The sequence below is a fragment of the Temnothorax curvispinosus genome, unplaced genomic scaffold, assembly GCF_003070985.1.
Source record: "Temnothorax curvispinosus isolate PA1 unplaced genomic scaffold, ASM307098v1 QBEX01001516.1, whole genome shotgun sequence".
In the NCBI taxonomy this organism is placed as follows: Eukaryota; Metazoa; Arthropoda; class Insecta; order Hymenoptera; family Formicidae; genus Temnothorax; species Temnothorax curvispinosus.
This window is the reverse complement of record NW_020211296.1, coordinates 154,200-178,291: the sequence shown is the minus strand read 5'-3', so window position 1 is coordinate 178,291 and position 24,092 is coordinate 154,200. Positions and strand designations below refer to the sequence as shown.

At 39.3% G+C, this 24,092-nt stretch overlaps 4 protein-coding genes across 8 annotated transcripts; 2 read left to right on the top strand and 2 right to left on the bottom strand.

Annotated features, from left to right (window-relative positions):
- Positions 1–114: 114 nt before the first annotated feature.
- On the bottom strand, positions 115–2,366 carry LOC112465708 (uncharacterized protein CG4449). Of its 2 annotated transcripts, none has more exons than XM_025033410.1 (7): positions 2,264–2,366; positions 1,877–1,997; positions 1,680–1,725; positions 1,315–1,573; positions 933–1,118; positions 695–839; positions 115–631 (listed from the first exon to the last, which is right to left on the bottom strand). In XM_025033410.1, the coding sequence occupies exons 2-7, from the start codon at positions 1,962–1,964 to the stop codon at positions 342–344; spliced, it is 1,014 nt and encodes a 337-aa protein (XP_024889178.1). In that variant the 5' UTR covers positions 1,965–1,997; positions 2,264–2,366; the 3' UTR covers positions 115–341. The 2 variants fall into 2 exon arrangements, with proteins under 2 accessions (XP_024889178.1, XP_024889186.1); XM_025033418.1 differs by having other exon boundaries at positions 1,390–1,573.
- An 83-nt stretch (positions 2,367–2,449) lies between these two features.
- On the top strand, positions 2,450–5,878 carry LOC112465638 (tRNA-dihydrouridine(47) synthase [NAD(P)(+)]-like). Of its 2 annotated transcripts, none has more exons than XM_025033288.1 (6): positions 2,450–2,535; positions 2,961–3,093; positions 3,509–4,826; positions 5,132–5,499; positions 5,588–5,716; positions 5,796–5,878. In XM_025033288.1, the coding sequence occupies exons 2-6, from the start codon at positions 3,011–3,013 to the stop codon at positions 5,866–5,868; spliced, it is 1,971 nt and encodes a 656-aa protein (XP_024889056.1). In that variant the 5' UTR covers positions 2,450–2,535; positions 2,961–3,010; the 3' UTR covers positions 5,869–5,878. The 2 variants fall into 2 exon arrangements, with proteins under 2 accessions (XP_024889056.1, XP_024889048.1); XM_025033280.1 differs by lacking the exon at positions 2,450–2,535 and adding an exon at positions 2,798–2,869.
- A 256-nt stretch (positions 5,879–6,134) lies between these two features.
- Positions 6,135–14,728, bottom strand: LOC112465737. The gene is made up of 4 exons (XM_025033461.1): positions 14,591–14,728; positions 6,939–7,163; positions 6,537–6,686; positions 6,135–6,316 (listed from the first exon to the last, which is right to left on the bottom strand). Exons 1-4 carry the CDS (start codon positions 14,615–14,617, stop codon positions 6,149–6,151), a joined length of 570 nt encoding a protein of 189 aa, XP_024889229.1. The 5' UTR covers positions 14,618–14,728; the 3' UTR covers positions 6,135–6,148.
- Positions 8,157–23,901, top strand: LOC112465620 (serine/threonine-protein kinase OSR1-like). Of its 3 annotated transcripts, XM_025033261.1 has the most exons (13): positions 8,165–8,374; positions 8,490–8,748; positions 8,999–9,307; positions 13,898–14,035; positions 15,992–16,419; positions 17,826–17,938; positions 18,306–18,556; positions 18,756–18,930; positions 19,794–20,029; positions 20,294–20,408; positions 20,541–20,806; positions 20,949–21,135; positions 21,288–23,901. In XM_025033261.1, exons 3-13 carry the CDS (start codon positions 9,258–9,260, stop codon positions 21,363–21,365), a joined length of 2,037 nt encoding a protein of 678 aa, XP_024889029.1. In that variant the 5' UTR covers positions 8,165–8,374; positions 8,490–8,748; positions 8,999–9,257; the 3' UTR covers positions 21,366–23,901. The 3 variants fall into 3 exon arrangements, with proteins under 3 accessions (XP_024889021.1, XP_024889029.1, XP_024889038.1); XM_025033253.1 differs by having other exon boundaries at positions 8,157–8,748; XM_025033270.1 differs by lacking the exons at positions 8,165–8,374; positions 8,490–8,748 and having other exon boundaries at positions 8,784–9,307; positions 18,756–18,921.
- Positions 23,902–24,092: the final 191 nt, after the last annotated feature.

Below are 24,092 nucleotides of genomic sequence, written 5' to 3'. Positions count from 1 at the left end.
ATTCTATCATAAATATAGTTTGATTTCGAAAGCCGACTTATATTCCTTATATTTATATATCTTTCAGATTAAATACTTTTACAAACGATTTATTTTTATGTAAATAACCTACTTATTAATTATTATTAACGATAACGATTTTTCAAAAATATTTAATCAGCAAGTTCGCTTATATATTTAACGAAAAATAAGATTTGATAGCCATGTACAGTTAATTAAAGATGTAATATAAAACATGCAAAATAAAGTAAATAATAGTAATAATATATTTATAATACACAATAGTGAACACAATGTGTAAAAATGTATTCAAAAAATTCAGGCTATCTTTATATTACATATTACGTAGAGATATGAAGATCGACGCAAGCTTCTCCTTCGAGATCCAAAGATTCTGGAGTATCAGTCGGACTAATCTGTTCTCCATCAAAGTAAAATTTCAGGTCTTCCTCCTTTACATTAAGTTGCTCGGCGCAATTAGCGAACAGCCTCTTAAATTGTTCATCTTTTTTAAGTGGAATAGTCAAGGATTGCTTTTTGTTTGCCGTTTGTACTTTAATGGTGCATATGTCCTCATCGTTGCTCTCATCCTGGGTCAACGTGTTCATACCTGGATGCACTATCCCACCATCTACAAGTATAAAGTAAGCATTGCATTATTGTATCGTAAAATCACCGACTCATTTATACTAACCAAGTATATCTATAATGGAAAGTTTGAGCGATGCAGGGGTGTCGGTGGGATTGATAATTTGATCCTTCTTCATGATTAGGACTTCATTCACGGAAACTTTTTCTAAGTCAGCGTAATATTCGAAAATTCCTTTGAAACTGTCATGCTATAATAAGAAAATTATTAGAGAATTATCTTTACGAAAATAATTATACGAAACTGTGACTTGCCACATTACTAGCTAACCACTGATACATACTCTACGCATACTTAAACGATCGATTCTATTTGATCTCCAATATACTTTTATATTCATCTCATAGTTGTCATCTTCCTTATCATCATCTGACAGAGCGATTATATTATCTTTACAAGATTCAACAGTTAATTTAGGTATTTCTTCCCTCGCGAATTCCACACCGCGCTCTAGACCAATAGGCAAACGCTGAAACATTGGCATAAAAACTATATACTGCCCTCTTGAATTAAACATCGACATATTTTACATATAACATAAGTGATATTTATCTCGAAAAGAATATGAGCTACGTTTTAGAAGCTCCAGCAAAATATCAAAACTCGATATCTGCTTTCAAGATAAATGATAACATCCATGTATATGTATATAAAAAAAAAATTACCCTTCCCCTTCCCCTTCCCCTAGTTCGTCTACCTCTAGTAGTGATTCCATTATTCCTTCTAATATTCCGTCTTACCGTCCTACTTCGTGTTTGTATACCATCAACATTCATTTCTTCCGCATTCATGTCCTCTGCATACATGTCTTCTGCATTTATTCCTTTACCATTTAATTCTTCACCTTTTATTCCTTTTCCATTTATTTCTTTACCATTTAAATGTTCACCATTTACTTCTTTATCATTTGTTTGCTGTTCAATGCTGAAAGTAAAACAAATAATTGTAGATATTATTCATGTAATATTAAAATTGTAATATTGTATAATTAACACAATATATTTTAAATCATTATCTGAGTAAGACATACTTTGTAGGAGAAAGTTTCTCTCTTTCGAAACGTTGTTTCTTCAATGCTAAAAACACAAAACACCATATTTAATTGTAAAAACAAATTGTATATCCAACCAAGTATCGAAATACATTGCAGCTGCTTCTATTTCTGTATTTCCATGTACTCAGTTTTCATAATTAAGTCACAATTGTCAAAAATAGTGAAAGTGTTACCTCTTAAGCGAGCAACAGAATTTGTATATGGATCATCTTCATCCGAAGAGCTATCCAGTGCCATACTATCCAGTACCATTTGACTCATTATGAATATCTGTACGATATAATACGCAGTTTCCTAAAATACATAATATAATCTATTACAAATACAACTTGTCATTATCATGCAAGGCAATAAAACGTTCATTTTCGCCCTAATCCTAAAATAACGTTGCATTATTCAAGTATAACCTTGAAATCAAACGTAAACAATAATCAGCTGCATGCAAAATGACAAGCAACAAACTTTAAAACTCGCAAAATGTCAATTTTAATGTTTGTTCATTATTTGGCAGTCATAATATTAAAATAATTGTTTCAACTTAACGCAAACTCAACACTTACTTTACAATTTATCGAATTCTCGCACGAGTTAACTCCTATGGGTTCACGTGCAACGTGCGTAGTATCAGTAGTATAAACAGCACAGAGATCCTACAAAACCTAAGACGTTAACCTAACTTAAACTGGTTAACTTTAAAATGAGGGGTCAGAGGTTTGATGTCAAAAAACTTGAAGCAACCAGGACCTGATAGGACCAAGCCTATTTAGCCCATCCCAAATGCAATAAAAAAAAAAGCGGATTCATTTTGCAGAAGCAACAAAAGTTGGAACATGTATGTTTTGATATCCTCGAAGAATCGTCAAATCAAAGGTTCTAATTGATTCTAATTGTAAGAGAATATAACCTACGATGTATTTTTGCATGGTATGTGAGTTAAAAAAAAATCAATTAATTAATTTGCCCATTATATTCTTCTGACAATTTGTCAATTTTTTTAAAATTCAAATTTTGGCGGGTATGACAGGTCGCTGATAAATTATTGATAATAACGAAATCTTGATTATCGGTGTCGCGAATTTACCGATTGTCGCGCGATATTTCGCGCAAATATAAAAATTTGAATTTCCGAAAACTAACGTATCGGGAGAATATAATCGAGTAAAGAGGTAACACACTGATTGATATTTTAAGAAATATGATTTTCAGAAGTTATCGTTTGTGTCAGAATGTTTAAACCGTGAAAATTTTAACTTCCAGAAGTTTCAGAAAATCATGTTTGATCGACACCGAAGTGCACGTGTGAAGAAATGGCGGATTACGAGAAATGTGAAGATTGTTCGTTCGATGATGGGGAAGATAGGCAAAAGGGCGTTTGTCTGATAAAAGAGGAGTACGTAGATTGTATCGGATGACTTACTTTGATCTTGTAGCAAATGAATTTTATACGGATGTAATTGCAAAGGAGCTTATTCACTTCCTAACCTCTAAAGATTGCTCACATGTTTTTCACAATTTATCAAACATCTATTTTAATCCCTTAATTGGCTGTTTGAATCTTTATTTATACTAATGAACGTAATTACTTGTATCAGAGGACCTAACTTTTTACAACTTTTATTTTTAAATTGCTTTGTTAATTAATATTTTATTATTATATAATAAATAATATAGAAGTCTTTGTATTAAATATATGACTTAAATATTTGTAAAGATTTTATGTAAAAATTATTTAAAACGTCAATAAATTTTTTCACACAAGTATTAATACGTTATCTTATAACTAACATGTACATTTAACATTGTAGATTTATTATCGAGGACCATGTGAGGCAGTTGAGTGAACAGTGCTTAACGGAGACCGATAAGCAGAAGGTATCTGCGGATGCAGGTACAGAAGATACAGATGCATCATCGTGGGACGAGGTACCTGTTAAAAAACCTAAATTAGATGACAAGAGAGAGAAGCTCAGAGGTCAAAATAAGGCGAGGCCACCTCCGTTCAAAGCTCCCAGGGAATTGAGTCTGTGCCCATGGATCGCGGATCAAACGGCAAATGAACCTGAGAGGAAATGCTCGAATGAGCGATGCACTTTCCTGCACGATCGAAAGGAATATCTGAAGATTAGGCCGGAAGACATAAGCACGGAATGCCATACTTTCAATTTGACCGGCAAGTGCCCGAGGGGAATTACTTGTAGAATGGGCTCGCGACACTTGACCGAGGATGGTTTCAACATCATCGATGAGAAGAGACTCGAGGAATACAGCAAGTGTTCGCCAACCATAAAAAATCACTTATCTAAAGATGTACAAAGTAAATTGCGTAAGCGAAAATACAATTTTTCCAAGGCGGAGGCAATCGTCAAAGCCAACGGTCCGTCTAGGAAAAAGACGCAACCGCAGAGTTCGAATAGTAAAATGAGGAACGAGAATGATACAAAATTAGACAAGACTAATATTTCCGACAACAGCAACGGCGAGAAGGTGGAGAAAAATATTTCCGTCGGCATGAATGACGAAAAAATGGAAACGGATAGTTCTGATTGCCATGTCTCAGATGAGTCGAAGGAATTGAAGATCGGACCCGTGGACGACAGCGATTTGATCAGATTGCGACAGTCGGAGAAGAAGACGATCGACTGGAGCGACAAGATACTGCTCAGTCCTTTGACTACGGTGGGCAATCTACCGTTTCGAAGGATCTGCAAGGAGTACGGCGCGGACATCACCTGTGGCGAGATGGCATTGGCGCCGAAGATACTGAAGGGCACGCAGGAGGAATGGGCATTGGTGAAACGGCACGAGAGCGAGGATATCTTCGGCGTGCAGCTCTGCGGCAATAATCCGGGGGTGTTGACGCGGTGCGCTCAGCTGCTGAACCGCGAGATCGACGTGGACTACATCGATTTGAATCTCGGGTGTCCAATCGATCTGATTTACAGACAGGGCGGCGGCAGCGGTATGCTCAATCGATTGAACGTACTCGAGACCGTGGTAAAGTCTGTTAGCCAAGTGTTGGACATACCCTTGTCCGTTAAGACCAGAACTGGGGTCTACATAGACAAACCGATCGCGCATAATCTAATGCCGAAGTTTCGAGACTGGGGTGTGTCCATGATTACCGTGAGTAAGTCCGTTGAATTTACGTTTCTTGTCGCGAATCGATCTCTTTCGAAAGGATCGCGGTATTTTCGAAGAATAGAATTTTTCAAGACAGGACGGAATCTTCAAAATATCTTGATAGCTTTAAGAATTCAATTTTGTATATGCCACAGCTTTAAACTTGAACAGAAAATTGACGTTTTATATCAGAAAAAATGTTTTTAAAAAGAGATTATTATCCCTGGGCAACGTAAAAGGATATTAAAGAAATATGATCTTCTTGTATTATCTTCCTCGACTCTTATTCGATTCGGTAATTCTTTCAGGTTCACGGCAGGTCGCGTGAGCAAAGATACACGAAACTGGCCGACTGGGAGTATATAGAAAAGTGCGCGGTAGCGGCACAGCCGGTACCCGTGTTTGGAAACGGCGATATCCTGTCCTTCGATGACTATCGTCGTGCAAAAGAGACCTACAGCACAGTGCAGGGGATCACCATCGGACGCGGTGCGCTAATCAAGCCGTGGATCTTTACCGAGATAAAGGAAAAAAAGTTGATCGACATATCGAGCTCGGAGAGATTCGGCATTCTTAGAAAGTACGCAAATTACGGGCTGGAGCATTGGGGATCCGACACCCGCGGCGTCGAAACCACCAGGAGATTCATGCTGGAGTGGATCTCTTTTCTTCACAGGCAAGTTTGCTTCGAAAAAAATATGTTTCCTTCGATTAAAGCATAACATTATTCATCAATATGCATTTACATTGAGATTACATCGCAGGTATATTCCTGTTGGAATTTTGGAGAGACCACCGCAGCGGATCAACGAGAGACCACCGTTCTACCGAGGCCGCGATGATATGGAGACGCTAATGGCCAGTTCCAACTGTGCCGATTGGGTGAAATTATCGTAAGGCCATTAGTTTTTATTGCGTAACGTCATCAGTTTCGGCTACATCTGTGATACTAACAATTTTGTTTATTTTTAGCGAGATGTTACTCGGAAAAGTGCCTGATGGATTCCATTTCTTGCCAAAGCACAAGGCGAACTCGTGGAAATAATCTACTGCGGGAAAAACAATTTTATAGAAAAATATTTCTCGAGGTGACTAATTTTACATTGTTGATTTTTCGCAATAAACGTAAAAGAGAAGGATTAATCATGGTAAGATATGATGTTAACGACATTTGTTGTTTCTCCCATTTGCGTTTATATAATACAATAAATAAATATTTTATCAAAGATCTTATTTATCGCGAACATACGTATACGAAGTTTCGCAATATGTCTGCGCTATATAATGAAACTTTAACTTTGCTAACATACAACTTTACTATTAAATCAATAATGTTGGCTTATCTCGCCAAGATTAGTAACCGGCCACATGCAGTCACAACCGCTGGGGATTTCTATTGTATATGGTTCCCAACATTCATTTTCCCAACTTCGTTTAACGAAAGTCAAAATTCGACTTCTCTGCACGCAGTGGAATGCCGGATGAGCGCATTTCTGAAAGGAAAAAAATGTTAAATCTGAAATTGAAACTTTGTTAAATAAAAAACAACTTCCTCATTCCTTATTGAACTTAAAAAGAGGCGGTAATCCGATGGATTCATTATTTCTTAAAACTTGATTATATATTTATTTTCTAATCAATAAAAAGCGCCGCTTTGAATCCATTTCATTGAATCTGTTAATCTATTTCACTGCGTGACATATAAATTATTACTTGTTGCAATTGTTTCACTATTCGTTCATCTTCGCTCAACAATGAATAGCCCTTACAGTAGACCTCATGATAATACGGGGGTTGATATTCGTATTCAGAATCAATAAGGTCCACTCTTTTCGTTACTGTTTCGCATAGATTGCGATATTCCTGCATAAATCGTAAAAAAAGAAATACAGACATTTATCTCAATATACAAATAGTATAAATAATATAAATAGAATTTAAATCAGAAATAAACGTACAGAAAATAGATGAATTAAAAAGAATTGACAGGGATTTATTAAGATTTATCACATCCAATTTAATTCCTAATTTTTTCATAAAATTTATTTTAAATATATTTTTTATCCCTTAATGAAGAGAACGATCTTTTTCAGGAATAAAAAATAATTTACTAACGGGCATCAAATTTCTGTTATCTCTGTTTAGCTGCTGCAATTCCCTTATTGCATTTTCGGCATCATAATATTCCTTCGGCAGATGAGAGACGTCTCTCGCCACCGGTATGTCACGTAAATAGTCCTGGTAATTGAGCTCAGGATTAAAGCTCTTCTTAATTATCGTGAAATTCAGTTGTCTACTCAACACGTAGGACACGTGGTTGAGGATAAACAATTCGGCGATCTGCAAACGAAATATACATCTTACTTAATAAATTAAGCAAAAAAGTAATGAAGAGAGCTCCAAATTTCTTTACTGTGATATCGTTGAACAAGCGCGTTGCAAGTAAAATTCTAATCCAATCTTATGTAAAGAATAATCATTATCGGTCTTGAAAAACTTTACAGAGTGATACACCGGATTATCTCCAATTTTGATCAAACTGAAGTCGATTAGATAGAAGAATCCCAAGAATCTCCCAATTGGTATTACAAGTCATCCACGCATGCACGTCTACGTCGGATTATTCCTTTACCAATGACACAGAATCATCAATGCCTCTTAAGTATAATGTTGCGTCACTGATAAAGCCTAAACCTTCGATGGAGGTCTCAGTCAGCAGCCTTTAGCGACCCATCAAACCTGATGATGCGTAAATCGCGCGCGCAGAGGGTCGACGCCGCAAGTGGGAATTGGAGGTAGGATGAATCATTCGTTTAGAGTACTGCAACTGGCGAAATGGTTTCACGTCGTCTGTCACGTCGACGAAATACGATATGCGCATTTCTAATTTCCCTCGTCTGCGAATCCTCGATTCCCAATCTTGATTTTTATCCTCGGAGCCGTTGCTCCAAGTATTGCTTTTTATTACGTCGCGGAAGGTAATCGTCCAAAGGACGTTTTTTTGTCAAATTTTCAATATTTTACAGCTACAAAATGTTTCGATGACAAATTTGAAATTTATTTATATAAACTTGTAGAAAACCATTAGAAAGAAGATTTTGTTGTTTAGAATAGGATTAACTTGTTTATCAAGCAAAAGAGATCTAAATCGCTTTCTGCGTGAATTTTTTACAAATATGATTTTTATAAAGTTTATGAATAATCATAAATCTATATATGAATAATCATAGATTTTTTTTTAATCGACAAGATATTTATATGAGAATGAAGAAAGAAGTGATTTGTATGATAGAGATGGCATATTAATGAAAACCTTCGATTTTATCTGTAGGTTTTCGCGCGAAGATCGGTATTAGTTGATTCGCAAGGTCGGCGTGATTGAGCTGACGTGCCGTATGATATGGATTATTCTTCCCGCGTCATCGAGTTAATTCATGCTACCGAAGTGACGACAGAGAATATACGCACGAGATAATGCGCTCTTCCAGCTCCGTGGTATTTGCTTCGATTCCAAGTAACGTCAGAAGTAATAAATGCTGATAAATACAACAGTAAGTAATCGGATGATAAATCGACAATCAATTTCTTTGAAAATAAGAAGTAGAAAAGGATAATTGACGGGGCCTTCAAATCAAGTTTAAATCAGTAATCTTTTCTGTACGTCAGACAGTCTTCCTCGTTCTTTGTGTGCGAGAGCAGAACTGGAACGAAAAATGAAATAAAAAAAAGAAAGGTAGCAAGGAGCAAGGGAACGCGATGTGTTATATCTCAAAAGAAACGGATACCCATGAGAGAAGAAGAAGAAGGAGAAGAAGGAGATAAAGTGATCCAGAAGAAGTGGGAGAACATGATGGACTACGTGTTGGCTTTCAGCATCAACGATACGCTGCATTACATACACGCGACAACACTGTACCAATGTGGGGTAGGTAGTTATCCAATTGACAGTGCCCCGTCTGACATAGTTCAGTCACGAGGCGGGCACAGGATGATCCTACGTCTCCTCCGTTGACAGAGCGACAGTCGTTCCCTCGAAATTGCGCTCGCCACGCGACGTTTCGCTCGCTCTTTTCCCGAAATCGCGTCGACGTCGTCTCTGACGAAGTTTTCGCATTACGGTAAATAGACGAGTAATTGACGTATAGGTATATATAAGGGCCGTTACATGTCGACAGATCGTGATATTGTGATACGGAAATAATGTCAATACGACGAGCGTGTTTGGACCGAAATGACTGGTGTTTCACTTGCGATGAGGATGAGCCCGGTCAAGGTTGACGATTGTCAGTGAGCTACCGACAATTCCGAGGAATTTTCGCCGAATAAACGTGATCATCGATTTTTGACGACGAGAAGCGATCGACGAGATCCCAACTCGCCTATTCTTTGGAATATCTACGAAGATCGGAATGCCATTGGGCTGACACCGGTACCATGGCAGCCGATCTCTACGCAAATGGCTCTCTAAAGTCAACGTCCGCCAGGTGAGACCAGTCAAGATTTGTTTACGTGCGTGATTAACTTGCATCTTATCGATCAAGTATCTTGAACCAAATTTCTTCAAATGATAATGAAAATGACTATTAAAAATGAATAGGCTTTAAATTTTTCTTAGGGATATTGAAACGGCGAGAATCGAATGCACCTAACGATAAATCAATAACTTTTGAATCTTACTTTGGACATTAGAAATGGAAATAGCTAAACTATGGTTGGTAGCGTATTAGCAGATATTGGTTCAAGGATAGAATTTACAGGCGAAGTTAGTGAAATCGTTCGTAACAAACGATGATTCGTATTCTCAGCATAAATGTGGCCATCTCTCTCTCCACTTTTGAGTTTTATTTGCCTATCAAGGTGGCATTCAAATGTCAACGTGACATGAAAATCAGATAGCCACGGCCACGCAGAATAGGACCGCATCCGATTCTAAGCTTTATTTGCCTAATATGACGAGTAATGTTACGCAAAAATCAAATTTTTTATCAAATATAAGATACAAATACTTATCGTGGTATATAAATAAATCAAAATAATAGAAAGAAAAAGAAATAAGTAGAACGTAATAAAATTTAAAAGCGTTTCTCTCTCTCTCTCTTATTTTAATAGAAAAATTTAATTTCTATTAATTTTATATTAAAATCAATCTATTTGATACTGCTACTAAAACTGATAAAACGGGAGAATAAATCATTTAAGGATAAATATGTTTCTGCAAGAAGGATAATTTTAAAAGAGAAACGGTAGATAAAATGTGTAATTCGTGTATTCTTTGGTAACCATGATTCTGCAATGTACGTGTAATTTTTAGTAATGTATACGATGACGTATCTGATGATACGCCGAATGCAGCTGTACAGCATCGAGTAACTGCTGATGCGGCGTTGTTTAGATAATTTCCAAGCGTGTTTGATCTAATTTCATAAACCGACGTAAATGTGACCGCTAAATTGCCTCATTTCCGGACATTTAAGGCGACTGCAAAAGGGACGCATGGTCAGTGACGAAGTGCGATGTTTGCAAGGCACTTTCCAGAGTACCCAAAGGAAGCGTGAAACGTTTTGTTATTCTTCTGTTTCGTGTTCTCACTCCCGATTAAATTGTAAAAGAAATTTGCTCATAACGACCGCAGAATCAATGGATCGGATGGAATATCGGAACAATGGAAGGAATATATTTGTTTCCGGATGAACGCGACCATTTTCATTTTTTGCAAACCATTTCAATGACAATGAAATCGTTTAATAGCCGCTACAGTTCTTTGAGTTAATGAGCAATTGACCCTCGGCTTGCGGGCCGAGTAAAGGTTCCATTGATGAAGAGCGTTATTAAGTGGACTCAAACGAGAGCGGAACTCGAAATCTCGACTCTTCGAAAATCCCAGCGCAATCATTCTTAATTATTACATCGCAAGACTGTCCAATTAATCGTGTTTCCTTACGTCTTAAAATGGAGCAAGTATATCGTCGGTCTTAAGGAAAAAAATCATTAAATATTCTTCATAAATAGAAATAATCAATTCAGAGCGAATAAACATCACATAAATGTGAGATGCAACTTCCTTAGAAGTGTTGACCAAACTGTTAATTCAGTTTCCCTAATTAGTAGTAGATACTAATTAACAAATATTAATTCAATAAACATTAATTGCAGGGTAAAAGGCATAGGTAAATCAGTGTCAGGCAAATAGAAATGTGCAACTAAGCAGAATAAATCTCGTATCGCACACTTACACGCACACATACAAGAGAACAGCACACAGTGAAGTTGAAGGAACTCAAATTAAAGATCGGTATTGAGGAATATAAATCCTTCCAAGAAAAACACGGTCATTTACCGTCCAATCAATTCTGCTCGAACATGTGACCGATTGTAATCGCCATATATTAAAGCCCCCAACACATCTCAATGTAAATAGCAAGTATATTGAATTATGACGTCAGAAATGAAAGATTGTAATTTATTGTTGTAATATATATCAAAATAAATTCTTTAGCTGAGTGAGAGAACCGTTAAGAATTTAAAAAAGATGTAAAAATTCGTATCCTCTCAAGATTTTTAAGACTCGCATTCGATTTTACATGTCATATTGGGGAATTGTCGTCAAGGCCACGATGATCCATATTATAGTAGCAAATTGAAACGCAACGATACTACAATAGTCACAATTCCGCCTAGCGACGGCGATCGGGTAGGCACATTTGTTTGTTCAATTGCAACTGCGGTGACTAAGATCGATGAAAAGTCAATTCAATAAATCTACATGTCGCTAGAAATATCGCAGCAGCGACTATCTATTAATTCATGCGAATCGGCATGTGACTCTACGTAGAATGTCGCAGAATGCAGTAAAAGCACGTCGAAAACTGTTATCGTCGAATAGATAGAGAATAATTGGTTTCTCGGCGTGGCGAGCAAACGTGGTCATTTACCTCGAAGATTTTGTCATTGGCCACAGTGCTTGGGGTCTAGAAAATATTCGGAGTCTGCGAAAGAAGAAACGATGAAAAATAAAGACGAGAAACAATAGAAATCTCTGTATATGGAATAAAAGATAGAAGATTATAAAGCAGAGAAATAATAGACCTCTCAAGCTTCAAATTTGAAACTGTATAGAGAAGGTAATTTTATATTAATCATTGTAATTATTCAAAATAGAATAAAATATATTAATTTTGTTTCTCATTTGGATTCAAGACATGAAAATGGAACATTATCATAGAGGAATTTATCGAGATCTTGAGGAAAATACTAAATGCACAGATAAATAAAATAAATGAGCAGAGTACTCGCGTTCGCGTGACACGATATGAGGCGGAGGAAATGATGGAATGATGAAAATTTGAAAAGTGTATCGTGGCGGCGCGTAAACTGAACGTAGGCAGCAGATGACACACGTCTGCTGGTCCGAATTAAATTAAAATCGTAATTTCTAGCCCGGCGGCGAGTTAAACTTTTAACCCAAATATTAGAAGAACCCCGTTATCCGAGGAACAATGAATGAGGCATGGAACGATGGGTAGTTATCTATCTTTTTGACAGAATTGTTTGAACAAATTTAGAACCTCTATTCTAGAAAGTATTTCTATTAAACCCCGTAAACTGTCAAAAAATCCGGGAGAAAATTGTGAGACGAAACAAAAATCAAATGAAATGTTAAAGTAGGTAATTAATAATGGAGAAGATAAAAAACATTCTGTCAGCTATTTGAGGATTCTTTGAAGACGAGATATTTATTTTGACTTAGCTCTTTAAATAAAACGAGGCTATACGTGAAAAGAAGCGTTAATGACTACGTGCTAAAATAAGGTATCGCGATCCGCTTGGGGTGGTGACTCTACAACGTCATACGCGTCATTTTCGCGCGGGCCTCTCATGTTTGAAGAGATAATTAGACCATTACTTTGGAATAAGACCGTTATAGACCTGTTAATCGTAATCAGGTGATGCCTGAAGCTGACAGGAAAGATTTCTTGTTGATAGGGTACAACCGGTGGGTGATGTCACGCGTTGCGTTAAAATTGGATCGAATAATTTCGAAAACTGCGCAGATTCGCAAGCGTAAGACTGCGTTCTTTCTGACGTGTACGATCAACTGCTACGACTTTCGAGGATCGTGTCTCAAGCTTATCATTGAGACAGTATCTTTTTCCGCGAAACCTCAAGTATAATTCAAAATCAAATCCCCGATTGATAGATTAACGATAAAGAATTAAATTTACCGGTGATAACTCTTGCGCGCCGAAAATAAGGCTCGCGTCTCAAATTTCTGCAATCATTAATTCGAATTCGTTCTCACGATTTACACAGGTCTTCTCACGCGCCAACCGGGAGCAGGATAAGAATTGTCAAAAGGAAGCAGGATCATTTTAACGCGCCTGCAACAAAGCGTGAACGCCATCGGATTATTTTTAGCCAGCGGAATAGGGTCTACCCCCTTTGCCGTGGCTAAAAATAGCTGGTAAGGCCAATCCAGGCCCAATTATCCCATCTAGATATTTAGGTGACAATCGACTGACCGCCAATTTAGAAATATTCCACTGGGCTCGACGCCCAGGGCCTTCAGCTCGAAGTGCGAATAATCCCGCGTCACGCGCGCATTAAAGTTCAGGCCCCTTTTAAAAGACACCCTTTCGTCGGTCTCTGCCGACCAACGAGATTATCGGAAAAATGGTTGGTCGAACATCATGTACAAATAGCACGAGATAGATACACGACAACAGCAACCCTATAATTATTTAATTTTATTAAACTTAAAGTTGGAAGGTTGAAAGACGAGATGAGCAATGTCGAGGGTGTCGCATGCGATCTCAAGACACAATTTCCGAAAATCGTTAACTGTCAATCCACAACTTTTCAGTCGCAAAGAATTGACGAGATTAAAGAAGAAGAAGGCCGTTAGCGTCAAAAGATTTACAACAAGATGTCGAAATAACATATTTGTTTGTAAAGAGCGATCGACAACTTTCTAAACGCATGTAATATGTAATAATGTCTTAGGATGTGACATTTGTGTAGTTGTTCGTCCCCTTCGGTACGCAACCCGCCTAACACGTGTGCATATTCGTTTGCAGGGCTGTAGGCAGCATGGGACAGCGTAAATCAGGCGCCCCGGGCGCCTTGGGCGCCGCGGCGCCCATATCGACGGAGGAGGAGCAGCTGAAGTTCCAAGACAGCAGATTTCTGGCGACTTTGGTGCTCGGCAGAAGTAGGTGAGTGACCGAGCGTGACTGGCTGCCTGGCCGTCCGTCCGTCCGTCCTACTACGTCGCTACGTCAGAGATCGAGGCACGTGATCGGTCCTACGCGACCCACATCGAAACCCCGAGGATTCGATCGCCGCGCAGGGAGTGTTGCGAAGCCGGGAGTGTGTTGCAAATCTCGTCCGATCGATCGCGACGGGAAGTAATTAAGTGGCCCGAGCGCCCGCGAGTGATCCGTTTCCGCGATCTCTGCCGTGTTAACAGAGACCGTAAATATCTTTGGCGAACCGCCCGACCGAAGTGAGTAAACGACTGTTTATTTGTAAACACTGTGATGTTTGCAGAGATTTGAATCAGGGAAATGTCTCGCTCGGACGATTCAACTGCGGCGCGCAAACAGTTGAAGCTACCGTGTCTTTGCCTATCTATTATAATTCGGAGTCTAGTTGCACGAGATTTTAAATCCTTGTCTTAGCGTCGAGAGTATATCGTTCAAAATCAAGGATAGATAGATAGAGAGAGAGAGAGAGAAAGAGAGATATTACCCGTAGCTACCGAGACTTACTATCAGGATATTCATTTCTCTGAACATGATCGCAGATCCGGCCCGGGATTCCCGAAGGTGGCGGTTTTTTAAAAGGATGCCGCAGATAGGGGATGCACAAATCACTGAATCGGAACGCTTAGCGGATGCTCAGTTTTATATATATAATATATGTCTGCGGGGGAGGAAGAGCACACCTGTCGCTTTCGCACGTGGAGAAGGTCATCGTGCAAATCCCCGTGCAAATAAAACGCGGCGATAATAATATTCGTGGGCGTCGCGTTTAAATTAACTTTCTCATCGTCCGCCACGGCCATTCATTAATTGCGGGGATTGCGAAAAGAGCGAGAGATAACGATCGTATCGATAGGAACGCGGAATCCCTCCGACTTGTCGCGTCTGCCGATTAGAGATAATGACGGTTTTTAGGTACACAAAGATTAGCGCGTTTCAGAAAGAGACGGTCACGAATCGGCGAAAAATCGCAGAACTCTTGCGTTTGAATTGATACCAAGAAACTGTCCTCTTTACTGAAATTAAACGTTACTTGACGCACAGGTCTTGATTTTAATAATTACTGTTATCATACGTCGTTACCGTAAACGACCTACACGAGTAATATTTTAGTAAAGACCGGACTCTCTCTCTCTGGTAATTCATTCGATATCACCCCATGGATATTTACGACCGATGGGAGCGGCTTTTATCTTTCGGGCCAATTAAAACGATCGGCGTCACACTGATTGCCGCTCACACTACTTAATAATTAGAGGCGCCGCCTTGAAACGATTGTGGCGAGAATGTGATGGATGGGCCTACGATTAATTTGTTGTGCATACGGGCCGACCGCGTCTCGTCATCGCTCTGTTACTCCGAGAAATGTCAATCGTTTTAATGAATCGAGACGTGAGTTAGCTATCGGTGGACGCGCTCTTTTTTTACGGTAACTGAGTCTTACAATTAATAGGGAACTCGGATAAGTACGTCTTCATTAAATATCATTCTTAAAAGTACTCGAGGATTGATTTAATTTGGAGTGAATCTCCTTTTTTTAATATTTTAGACAAAAATATGAAAGAAGCCAGTCTCCACGTATTTCATATCCTTCAAGTCCAGAAGTTTTTCTATCCTTGACATTAAGGATTGGCATTAAGGCGTCAATCAATCTTCCAATGTTCTATCTCTCTCCTTGTACAAGTGATTAGGAATTGAACTTCTCGAAAGCCAAACTGATCAGCTTCGTGCAATAAAAAGTAGATAAAAAATTGACGAAGGATTACAATTAAATAATCCTGATACTAAAATGAAGAAAACGAGTTTATGTGAAACGAAGTCGATCAGTTCGCTTCCGAGAGGCTCAGTTGATAGTCAAATTCGCAAAGTTGCTGGTCGCAAATATTTCAATCGCACATTCCCTTTCAGGAGGATCTCGCCAGACGTGCTGCCGTCGTGCTCGCCAGGCGTATTTCGCCAGAAGTCATTTCACTCATCGACGCCGCCGCCGCCGCCGAGGGTGCCAGCAACAGCAGCAACATCGGCGTCCTTGCTGTCCTCCCGGAACAGCCGGGGCGCGCCCGCGTCCACGACGAACGATCGCTGCGCCCCTCGACAAGCCACCCCAGTCGTCGGCGCCACCCCGAACCCAGCCGCCGCTCCACGTGACGGCAGCGTCGGCAGCTCGCGATCCGCCAGCACCACCTCGCTGTCGTCGTCGCGGGGCGCCCGGGCAGCCAGCAAGCACACGCGCCTCGTCACGGCACTGGCCAGCAAAATGGCGTCCGCGAGCACCTCCACGGTCGTGCAGGGCTGGCCGAATACCAAGGACGATTACGAGCTGAAGGAGGTTATCGGTGAGTACCGATCGCCGTGCGGGACTCGTCCGGTCGAGGCGACGATCGGTGCGATGCGAACGCGCGGAAGGTCCGCGCGCGCACCTCGCTCGAACGGCGCCCGCGGCCACGGGGACGGGGGACGCGCGCCACCGGCGGCGGCAGGACGTCGATTCCGCGCTAGCGAACGGCTGGTGGCAGCTTATTTCCCCGTTAACGGAGCACCGACGGTAACGAGCGTGATAATGACGGTGATGACGGTGACGTTAATGTCACGAGGACTCGCCGTCGCGCGTCCTGCCGGGCTGCCGCTCGTCGGTCGAGCGCAACTCGGTCGTTCCGTCGCCCTATTTTCCCCGTTCAGGACGGCACGACGACGGCCGACGGCCTCGCCGATCGCCGTCTCGCTTCTACCGTCGCGCGTCGTCCTTCTCGCACTCGCGCCGTCACGCAGCTGCCGGTGCTGCTGCACGAGAGAGCCGCCGAACGTTCTACCCTAACCTAGTTAACCTGCCGCCGGAGAACGGGATGATACGCGCGTGCCAGTGCCGTATGCGCGCCGAGGTCGGGGGAATAAGAGGCACCGGCGCCACACGAGCCGGAGTTGTAAGCGAGGCACGTGACGCAACACAAAATTAATTTAAAATTACGAAAAAAATACGTGCGAGTGTTATTTTGGCGAAACAAGTCTGTCTTTCGAGTCACGCTAAAATTCTGACAATCAATTGAACTTGTAAATATTGGGAAATGTACTTGAGAAATCGTGTCTTTGTTTTATTTATTTAGGACGAGTTCCGGCAGTTTCGTGATAGAGCTATGTACTTATTTTACTAAATAATATTTCTATATATTATTATTATACTTTGTATAGTTTATATATTATGTATTATAACTGGATTACTTGCATGCTTATTACAAACGTTACATACATCAGATACTTAAAAAAAACGCTCTGTTATCAAATAATTTAAAACTCAGGAAGGTACGCGCTTCTTTTTGCATCTGTTTCGCCGGTTGTGTATTATTTATATTTGCAAGAAGATCAGCCGCAAGTTAGCGGAGCTAAATTATTTAGCGGTTTGCCGGCACCGGCGCGACGTCGCTCCGTTTTTAGCCGCATTTTGCGATGACTCGTGGCGTGCGAGAAAATTTGCTCCGATAGCTCCGATTAAAATGTCGAATTTCCTACGTAACGAGTAAAAATATCGGCGGCTCTTGAAATTTAAGCGTCTCTCTCTCTCGCCGCTCCCGGCCACTCCGAGAGAAATGTATTCGCTGCATATTTATAAATAGATCTCTCGTCGCGAGTTTCCCAGATTTAATTAGGCAAGTCTGGCGATTACGATCGCGCGCCGATAAACGCCGATATGCGACACGAAATTTCCCCTGATAATTCCCCGCGTTAATTCCTTCCCGTTAAATTCAAGGGGTTGGAGCGACCGCCGTGGTGCACGCAGCGTTTTGCATCCCGCGGCAGGAGAAATGCGCGATCAAACGAATAAATTTGGAAAAATGGAACACGAACATGGACGAGCTGCTGGTGAGTTTTATTCTAATCTTGACATTGGACTTCACGCGGCGACGGATTAATGCGACACACATACGCGGCCTCTTGATAAGGCTTTTATACATTGTATGATTCATTGGATTAATGATCTTATCGATTATAACGTATGCTGCATCCAGCATGATGCAAACATTGCGGATTAAGCACGATGCTGCTGCTAATTTATTCTTGTCTCAACGAGATGTTATTTCAAAAGTAGAGCCTTTTCAGTTCAAAAGATAGAGAGTTGATTCTTGGAATAAATCTTTTTTTCGCAAATAAGTTAAAATGATAAATTTAGTTTTAATGTACAGACAAGAAGTTATTATTAATCGAGACTTTTTATGTGGCGAAACATTAGAAAGAGATACAGGCGATGTCTTCTTGCAACCACGAAAACGTCGTGACGTATTACACGTCGTTCGTGGTGAAAGAGGAGCTCTGGCTGGTCTTGAGATTACTGGAGGGTGGATCTCTGCTGGATATCATCAAGCACAAAACCAGAACCACCAATTGCAAACACGGAGTATTCGACGAGGCCACCATAGCCACGGTACTGCGAGAAGTACTCAAGGGACTTGAATATTTCCACAGCAACGGACAGATTCACAGGTATCGTGAAATATCGTCTGTCCCTTATAGATTGTTCTATTTTTACTGAAGATACAGTTTTAAAACGTGCGTTTATTTCTCCTTGATCTATTGTTTGATCATTAAAGTGAAACTGTATCGTAAAAAAGTTGACGATTAGCTATATAGCTATTTTATTATCTACGCATCTAGACGAATTTTAACGGCAGAATAATATTAGGGACATAAAAGCGGGTAATATCCTACTAGGCGAGGATGGCACGGTGCAGATCGCCGACTTCGGTGTCAGCGCATGGCTCGCGACTGGACGCGACCTGAGCCGGCAGAAGGTCCGGCATACCTTCGTCGGTACGCCGTGTTGGATGGCGCCCGAGGTCATGGAGCAGGTGAGAGAGGAAAGTAACACTACAGACTTCTTAGCCTGCGTGTTCTCTGTGTCTACATTTTGTGTATGCGTTTGTTAAATGTACACGACACTTTATCGGGACGGGACATGTGTACGTTGGCGACCCCGTACGTTTGCGACTGGCAAAATACGCTTTTGCTATCGTTGAGGCGACACACGAACCTCGCGTGCGTCAGTGTCGGTTTTGCCGTTGCGTGCGACATGAGGAAATGCTTTTATCGTCTCGTTTTAATCGAAAATTAATTTGAATTAGCAATGTTATCTTGTTGAGCATGATTTGCGTTAAGCATGTTATGCAAGTAGCCACATAAAATATTGCACTGAGGAAATATTATGCTTTACGCAGATTTTCACAGTTTTTCAATAATACTCAAATTAATCATCCCATTACTTGGATCTATATTTCTGTATGTTATCATCTTTGTATTACATTGTTGTTCGTTTTGTTTTGTCAAAACATCAGTTTTCGTATTTTTATCTATGTTCGGACACGTGTGCACAGCTCTAACATATTAATCGTACATTGTTTTATTCGACTTTAATCAAATATGAGTGTATATTGATTGCTAAAACGACTTTTTGAAAATTTTGATGATCTTTGCAGAATAAAGTTTGAGAACTGCTGTGTCAGGAGAAATCGATGTCAAATTCGTTAAAAAAATCTATCAAAAACATAGTTTCCGATAATTGCGGGGCCATCCTGTGTATGAGACTGCAGTTATAAACCACATTTCGAAGATTTTTGGCAAGCATGCGATTTCTGCAAGCACGATTTCATGAGATATTGGCAATCTTTCCGTCGCATACCGTCCACTGTAAAATCAATTATGATATGCGTGTCTGTTTGTGCAGGACCATGGCTACGATTTTAAGGCCGATATATGGTCACTTGGCATCACGGCGATCGAGATGGCCAGCGGCACGGCGCCGTACCACAAATATCCCCCGATGAAGGTCTTGATGCTGACGCTGCAGAACGATCCGCCGACTCTGGATACCGCCGCGGACGACAAGGACCAATACAAAGCGTACGGGAAAACATTCCGAAAAATGATCGTCGACTGTTTACAAAAAGATCCTACCAAGAGGTAAGCCAGATCGCGCTATTTTGTGTACATTGCTACTTCTATTAAACGTTTGCCGAAGCAGTTAGAATAGTTAGAGTAAATAGATAACATGCTAGAGGGGGGTGGGGGGCATAGTTTAACTTGCTTGAAGGCCTTTGGTATCATCGTATGATTTATCGTATGGATTTTTTGGTAGCAAAAATAAGAATAGAAGGAGATTAGTATATAAGATTGTAAAATAAGTATTATATTTAGTATTATAAACAATGATTTATATTGTTTCAGACCAACAGCTACCGAGTTGCTGAAACATCCCTTTTTCAAAAAAGCCAAAGATAAGAAATATTTACAACAAACGTTAGTGGCGATTGGACCCAGTTTAGAAACACGTGTACAAAAAGTATGTATTTATATTATTTATGCAATATATGCAAATTTGTATGTAATTATTTATTATTGAGATTCTACAGAGTTAAAATTAAAAAAAAATTATATTTTAAGCAATATTAAAAGAAATTTTTTGCGTTTACAGGCATCAAAAAGGCAACCAGGCACGTCGGGCCGTTTGCACCGAACGGTGACCGGCGAATGGGTCTGGTCAGAAGAAGAGAATAACGGTGACTCGAGCAGCGACGAAGGCAAAGAAACGTTACCGGTCAACACAATCGAAAAAGCCAGCAGCGATGAAGAAGCCGGCGAACCCGACGAATACTACGGTCAAATCAAGGTAGCACCGAGTCAAATCGCGATACCAGCTACCGGACAAAATGTTCCTATAAACTTGGTGCTTAGATTACGGTACGTAATCTTCATTATAGAATCCGAATGAGAATTATTTTCTCGATATATGATGTTTATAGATTATCCCGGTTGTTACCTAATTACCCGATTTATCTTTTAAAGAAAATAAGAGATAATCATCTCAAGACATCTATTTCAGGAACGAAAGACGGGAGCTTAATGACATTAGGTTCGAATTTACGGTTGGAGTTGATTCTGCGCAAGGAATCGCGGCAGAACTGGTCGCTGCGGGCTTGGTCGACGGCAAGGACGTTGTGGTAATAGAAACAAATCTGAAAAAGTTGATAGAGAGTGGAGGACAATTGCGAACAGTGACGTTTTCCTTGGTAAATATTAATTTTCATATTACATTTAATTATCGAATATAAATATATATATTTTAATGTTTAAGATAAAAATATACATTAAAAATATGTGTATTTTTATAAGTTAATTTGATTATATTTATATCTAATTATTTCTCCTTTTATTGTTACAGAACTCGGGTTACGCAGTGAATGAAGTACCAGATGACAAGGCGTTAATAGGATTTGCTCAGATCTCCATCACTGATTAAACAACCTCGATTGCGTTCTAAATTTTCGGGATAATGTTCTTAATTGATACATTCGTCAAGATCCAGAGAGTACCAAAAGCTAACAAATCGGCTAAATGCTATTTCTCAAAATAGACTAGTAGATGGTAAAAATAAAAGGCTCGCGGCACACAACACACGTAAATCAGTCTGATCACTGAATGCTTGCCAGCATGTCTTAGCTTTTGATACTTTCGTTTCTTTCAGATTCTAATAGTCGATTGCAGGGCGTAGGTATTCGAAAAGAAAAACACATTTGTTACAACACATCGGTAATAACGAACTGCTCAAGTGTGTGTCTGATAACATCGTCAATGTTCATGAAGACAATCGAACGGGGCGGATATATATAAAAAACACTATCATCCACGTACTGGCTTAAGGACATACACTTACCTGTATAATCAATAATGGCTGTAGTTTTACATAACCGAATTATATCGTTCGTATTATGTCAGTTATGTAAATATTAGTATTCGACCGTTATTTTATTTCTTCTTTGTGGTTGATATATATGAAATGGGATAAAATACCGCGAAATGCGATATTTCGTATAAGTAAGAGTAAACTTAGAGGTTTGAAAGAGAGAGAGAGAGAGAGAGAGAGACAGAGAAAATGCTTTATAATCTAACTTATTTGTTCAAAATATAAGCAGTTTCTCTTGAATATAGCAAGGTTTTAGTTATATAAAAAAACCAATTGAATATTCTACACACAGAGTCATCATGTTTATGTATCATATACAGATTAATTGCATATATATATATACATATATACATTATATATTTATATATAATATGCTTCATGTTAGGAAAAAAAGATAGACAATGTTGAAATAAAACTCTTTTGTACTTAATTAAATAGACTTACGATAGAGCAAATTAATATTTTCACAGTTTTTAGACGTAGCCAGAAAGAGAGAAGGTTAAATCGAAAAATTTTTACCTTGTACGTCTCGAAAATTTTTAAATTAAATCTTTTTGTAAGGTACATCATAAAATGGGTAAAATCAGAATCATATGAGAATGTAAACATGACAAAATGGCAATGAAAAAAGCGATATTACGGTTTCACGGATTAAGTGTGCAATTTACAACACTTTTGCATCTCTTAGGAATTGCAAAAAAATCTTTTTTTGCGACGTTATTGTCTTTTGTTATGTTTACAGATTATTAAAGTTTATAAAGGGTTTTATATATAACAAAAAAAAAAACAATGTATAATTTTATGAAACTTTTAATAATATTTTTAAAATTAAGTTTTTAAATAACTCTTGATGAGAGAGAGTTACAATATTTTTATTTTGTTATATTTTCTACAGAGATGAATTTCTAATTGTGATGTATACGTATGTTACAATTAGAAATAAAATCAAAGTATAAACAAGAATACGAAAGATTTATCGAAAATCGATTATCACCGCAAGAGCACGGTTGTAATCAGTGTGATTCTGTATTTTATCGATTTTTATACAAACTGCAGCGGGTCGCATTATGATATGGTAAAGGATATACATATTTCGCGATCGATATTCTGCAAATATAATATACACATGTGCTATTTTCGTGAATTTTCGCTATTTAATTATTCTTAACGAGTAAGGTCTTTAAACAAGGTGTGAAATTGGCACGCGACTCCACATTTCCTTTGCCATATTGCAACAACTACACGCATACGCAAACACCAACACGCAAAATGTTAAATTCGCGACACAAGATTTGCCGAATGAAATCAGTTGTGTAGCAATGATCGAAATACAAATCTGTTGATATACGTGTGATGATTATATGCATATACTCCGTACTAAGAGCCAGCTGTGTGGTTTAATTAGGCGACACGCTCTTTTTATGCTTAAATACGCGAGGAGTAAATATAATTACTTTTAAGCCGCAAGATTGATAATCGCACGTTAGCTTAAGTAGTACCTTTACAGATAAGCGTATCCGATGGCACTATCATCCCGCGTAGCACTCGTAGACTTCTCGTGTACACCGCGTTTTGCCGGCAGTGAGTTTCGATCGATTCGACATAGCTTGCGCACCTCACTACGTGCCTTATCCGGAGAATGCATTTGGTCATATCGAAAAATCTGTGTTTCCCATCCGTGATTGGGGAGTTCATTTGGGACTGAACTTACAATTCGGAATTTTACGTCAGGAACGGGATTCTTTTTTGCAACACGATTAAAACAGTGCCAAATCGAGTGTGTTGTTGTACGTAGCGATTATAAATGTGTATCAAGAGGAAAAAAAAACAATAATTTATTTGTATCAATATCAAACGTCGTTTTGCCAATGAGAACCATTGTATTTTATTTCATCGCGAGTTTATACGACTGTGTAAGAGAGAGTGGACTGCGGCAGCCGAGAATGGACAATGATACTTAACACAGATTTAAAAAAAAAAAAATAATAATAGATTCCTCCGTGTAGTAGCGGCAGCGGAGTTTGTCTTATGTTCCCCGAGCGAACATTTCCGTTACTGAATTTCCAGCAATAAATTGTTCTTCACAAACGAATTCTTTGAACGCTAAATCTTCAGATAGAACTTTGTGGAGCTTGTTCCTGATTTCGAAATCCGTATTATTGCAAAAACGATTCGCGACTCTTCACGTTCATAACAACTGTCTTATTGCTGCGAGATCTTGCAAAGTGCATAAAATTATTCCCTCTTACATCTCGCAGAAAAGGATGATGTTACTCGAGGAAA

Excerpts from the sequence above, each read along its gene's own strand:
- LOC112465708 (XM_025033410.1), bottom strand. The coding sequence starts at position 1,964 with ATGAGTCAAATGGTACTGGATAGTATGGCACTGGATAGCTCTTCGGAT. Across the intron at positions 1,119-1,314 it reads GGGGAAGGGGAAGGGGAAGG|CGTTTGCCTATTGGTCTAGA; the intron begins GTAATTTTTTTT and ends CCAATGTTTCAG. Across the intron at positions 840-932 it reads ATCGTTTAAGTATGCGTAGA|CATGACAGTTTCAAAGGAAT; the intron begins GTATGTATCAGT and ends TTCTTATTATAG.
- LOC112465638 (XM_025033288.1), top strand. The coding sequence starts at position 3,011 with ATGGCGGATTACGAGAAATGTGAAGATTGTTCGTTCGATGATGGGGAA. Across the intron at positions 4,827-5,131 it reads GGGGTGTGTCCATGATTACC|GTTCACGGCAGGTCGCGTGA; the intron begins GTGAGTAAGTCC and ends TAATTCTTTCAG. Across the intron at positions 5,717-5,795 it reads GCCGATTGGGTGAAATTATC|CGAGATGTTACTCGGAAAAG; the intron begins GTAAGGCCATTA and ends GTTTATTTTTAG.
- LOC112465620 (XM_025033253.1), top strand. The coding sequence starts at position 9,258 with ATGGCAGCCGATCTCTACGCAAATGGCTCTCTAAAGTCAACGTCCGCC. Across the intron at positions 14,036-15,991 it reads TTGGTGCTCGGCAGAAGTAG|GAGGATCTCGCCAGACGTGC; the intron begins GTGAGTGACCGA and ends ATTCCCTTTCAG. Across the intron at positions 21,136-21,287 it reads GAACAGTGACGTTTTCCTTG|AACTCGGGTTACGCAGTGAA; the intron begins GTAAATATTAAT and ends TTATTGTTACAG.
- LOC112465737 (XM_025033461.1), bottom strand. The coding sequence starts at position 14,617 with ATGTTCAGAGAAATGAATATCCTGATA. Across the intron at positions 6,687-6,938 it reads ATAACAGAAATTTGATGCCC|GAATATCGCAATCTATGCGA; the intron begins GTTAGTAAATTA and ends CGATTTATGCAG. Across the intron at positions 6,317-6,536 it reads TAGTGAAACAATTGCAACAA|AAATGCGCTCATCCGGCATT; the intron begins GTAATAATTTAT and ends TTTTCCTTTCAG.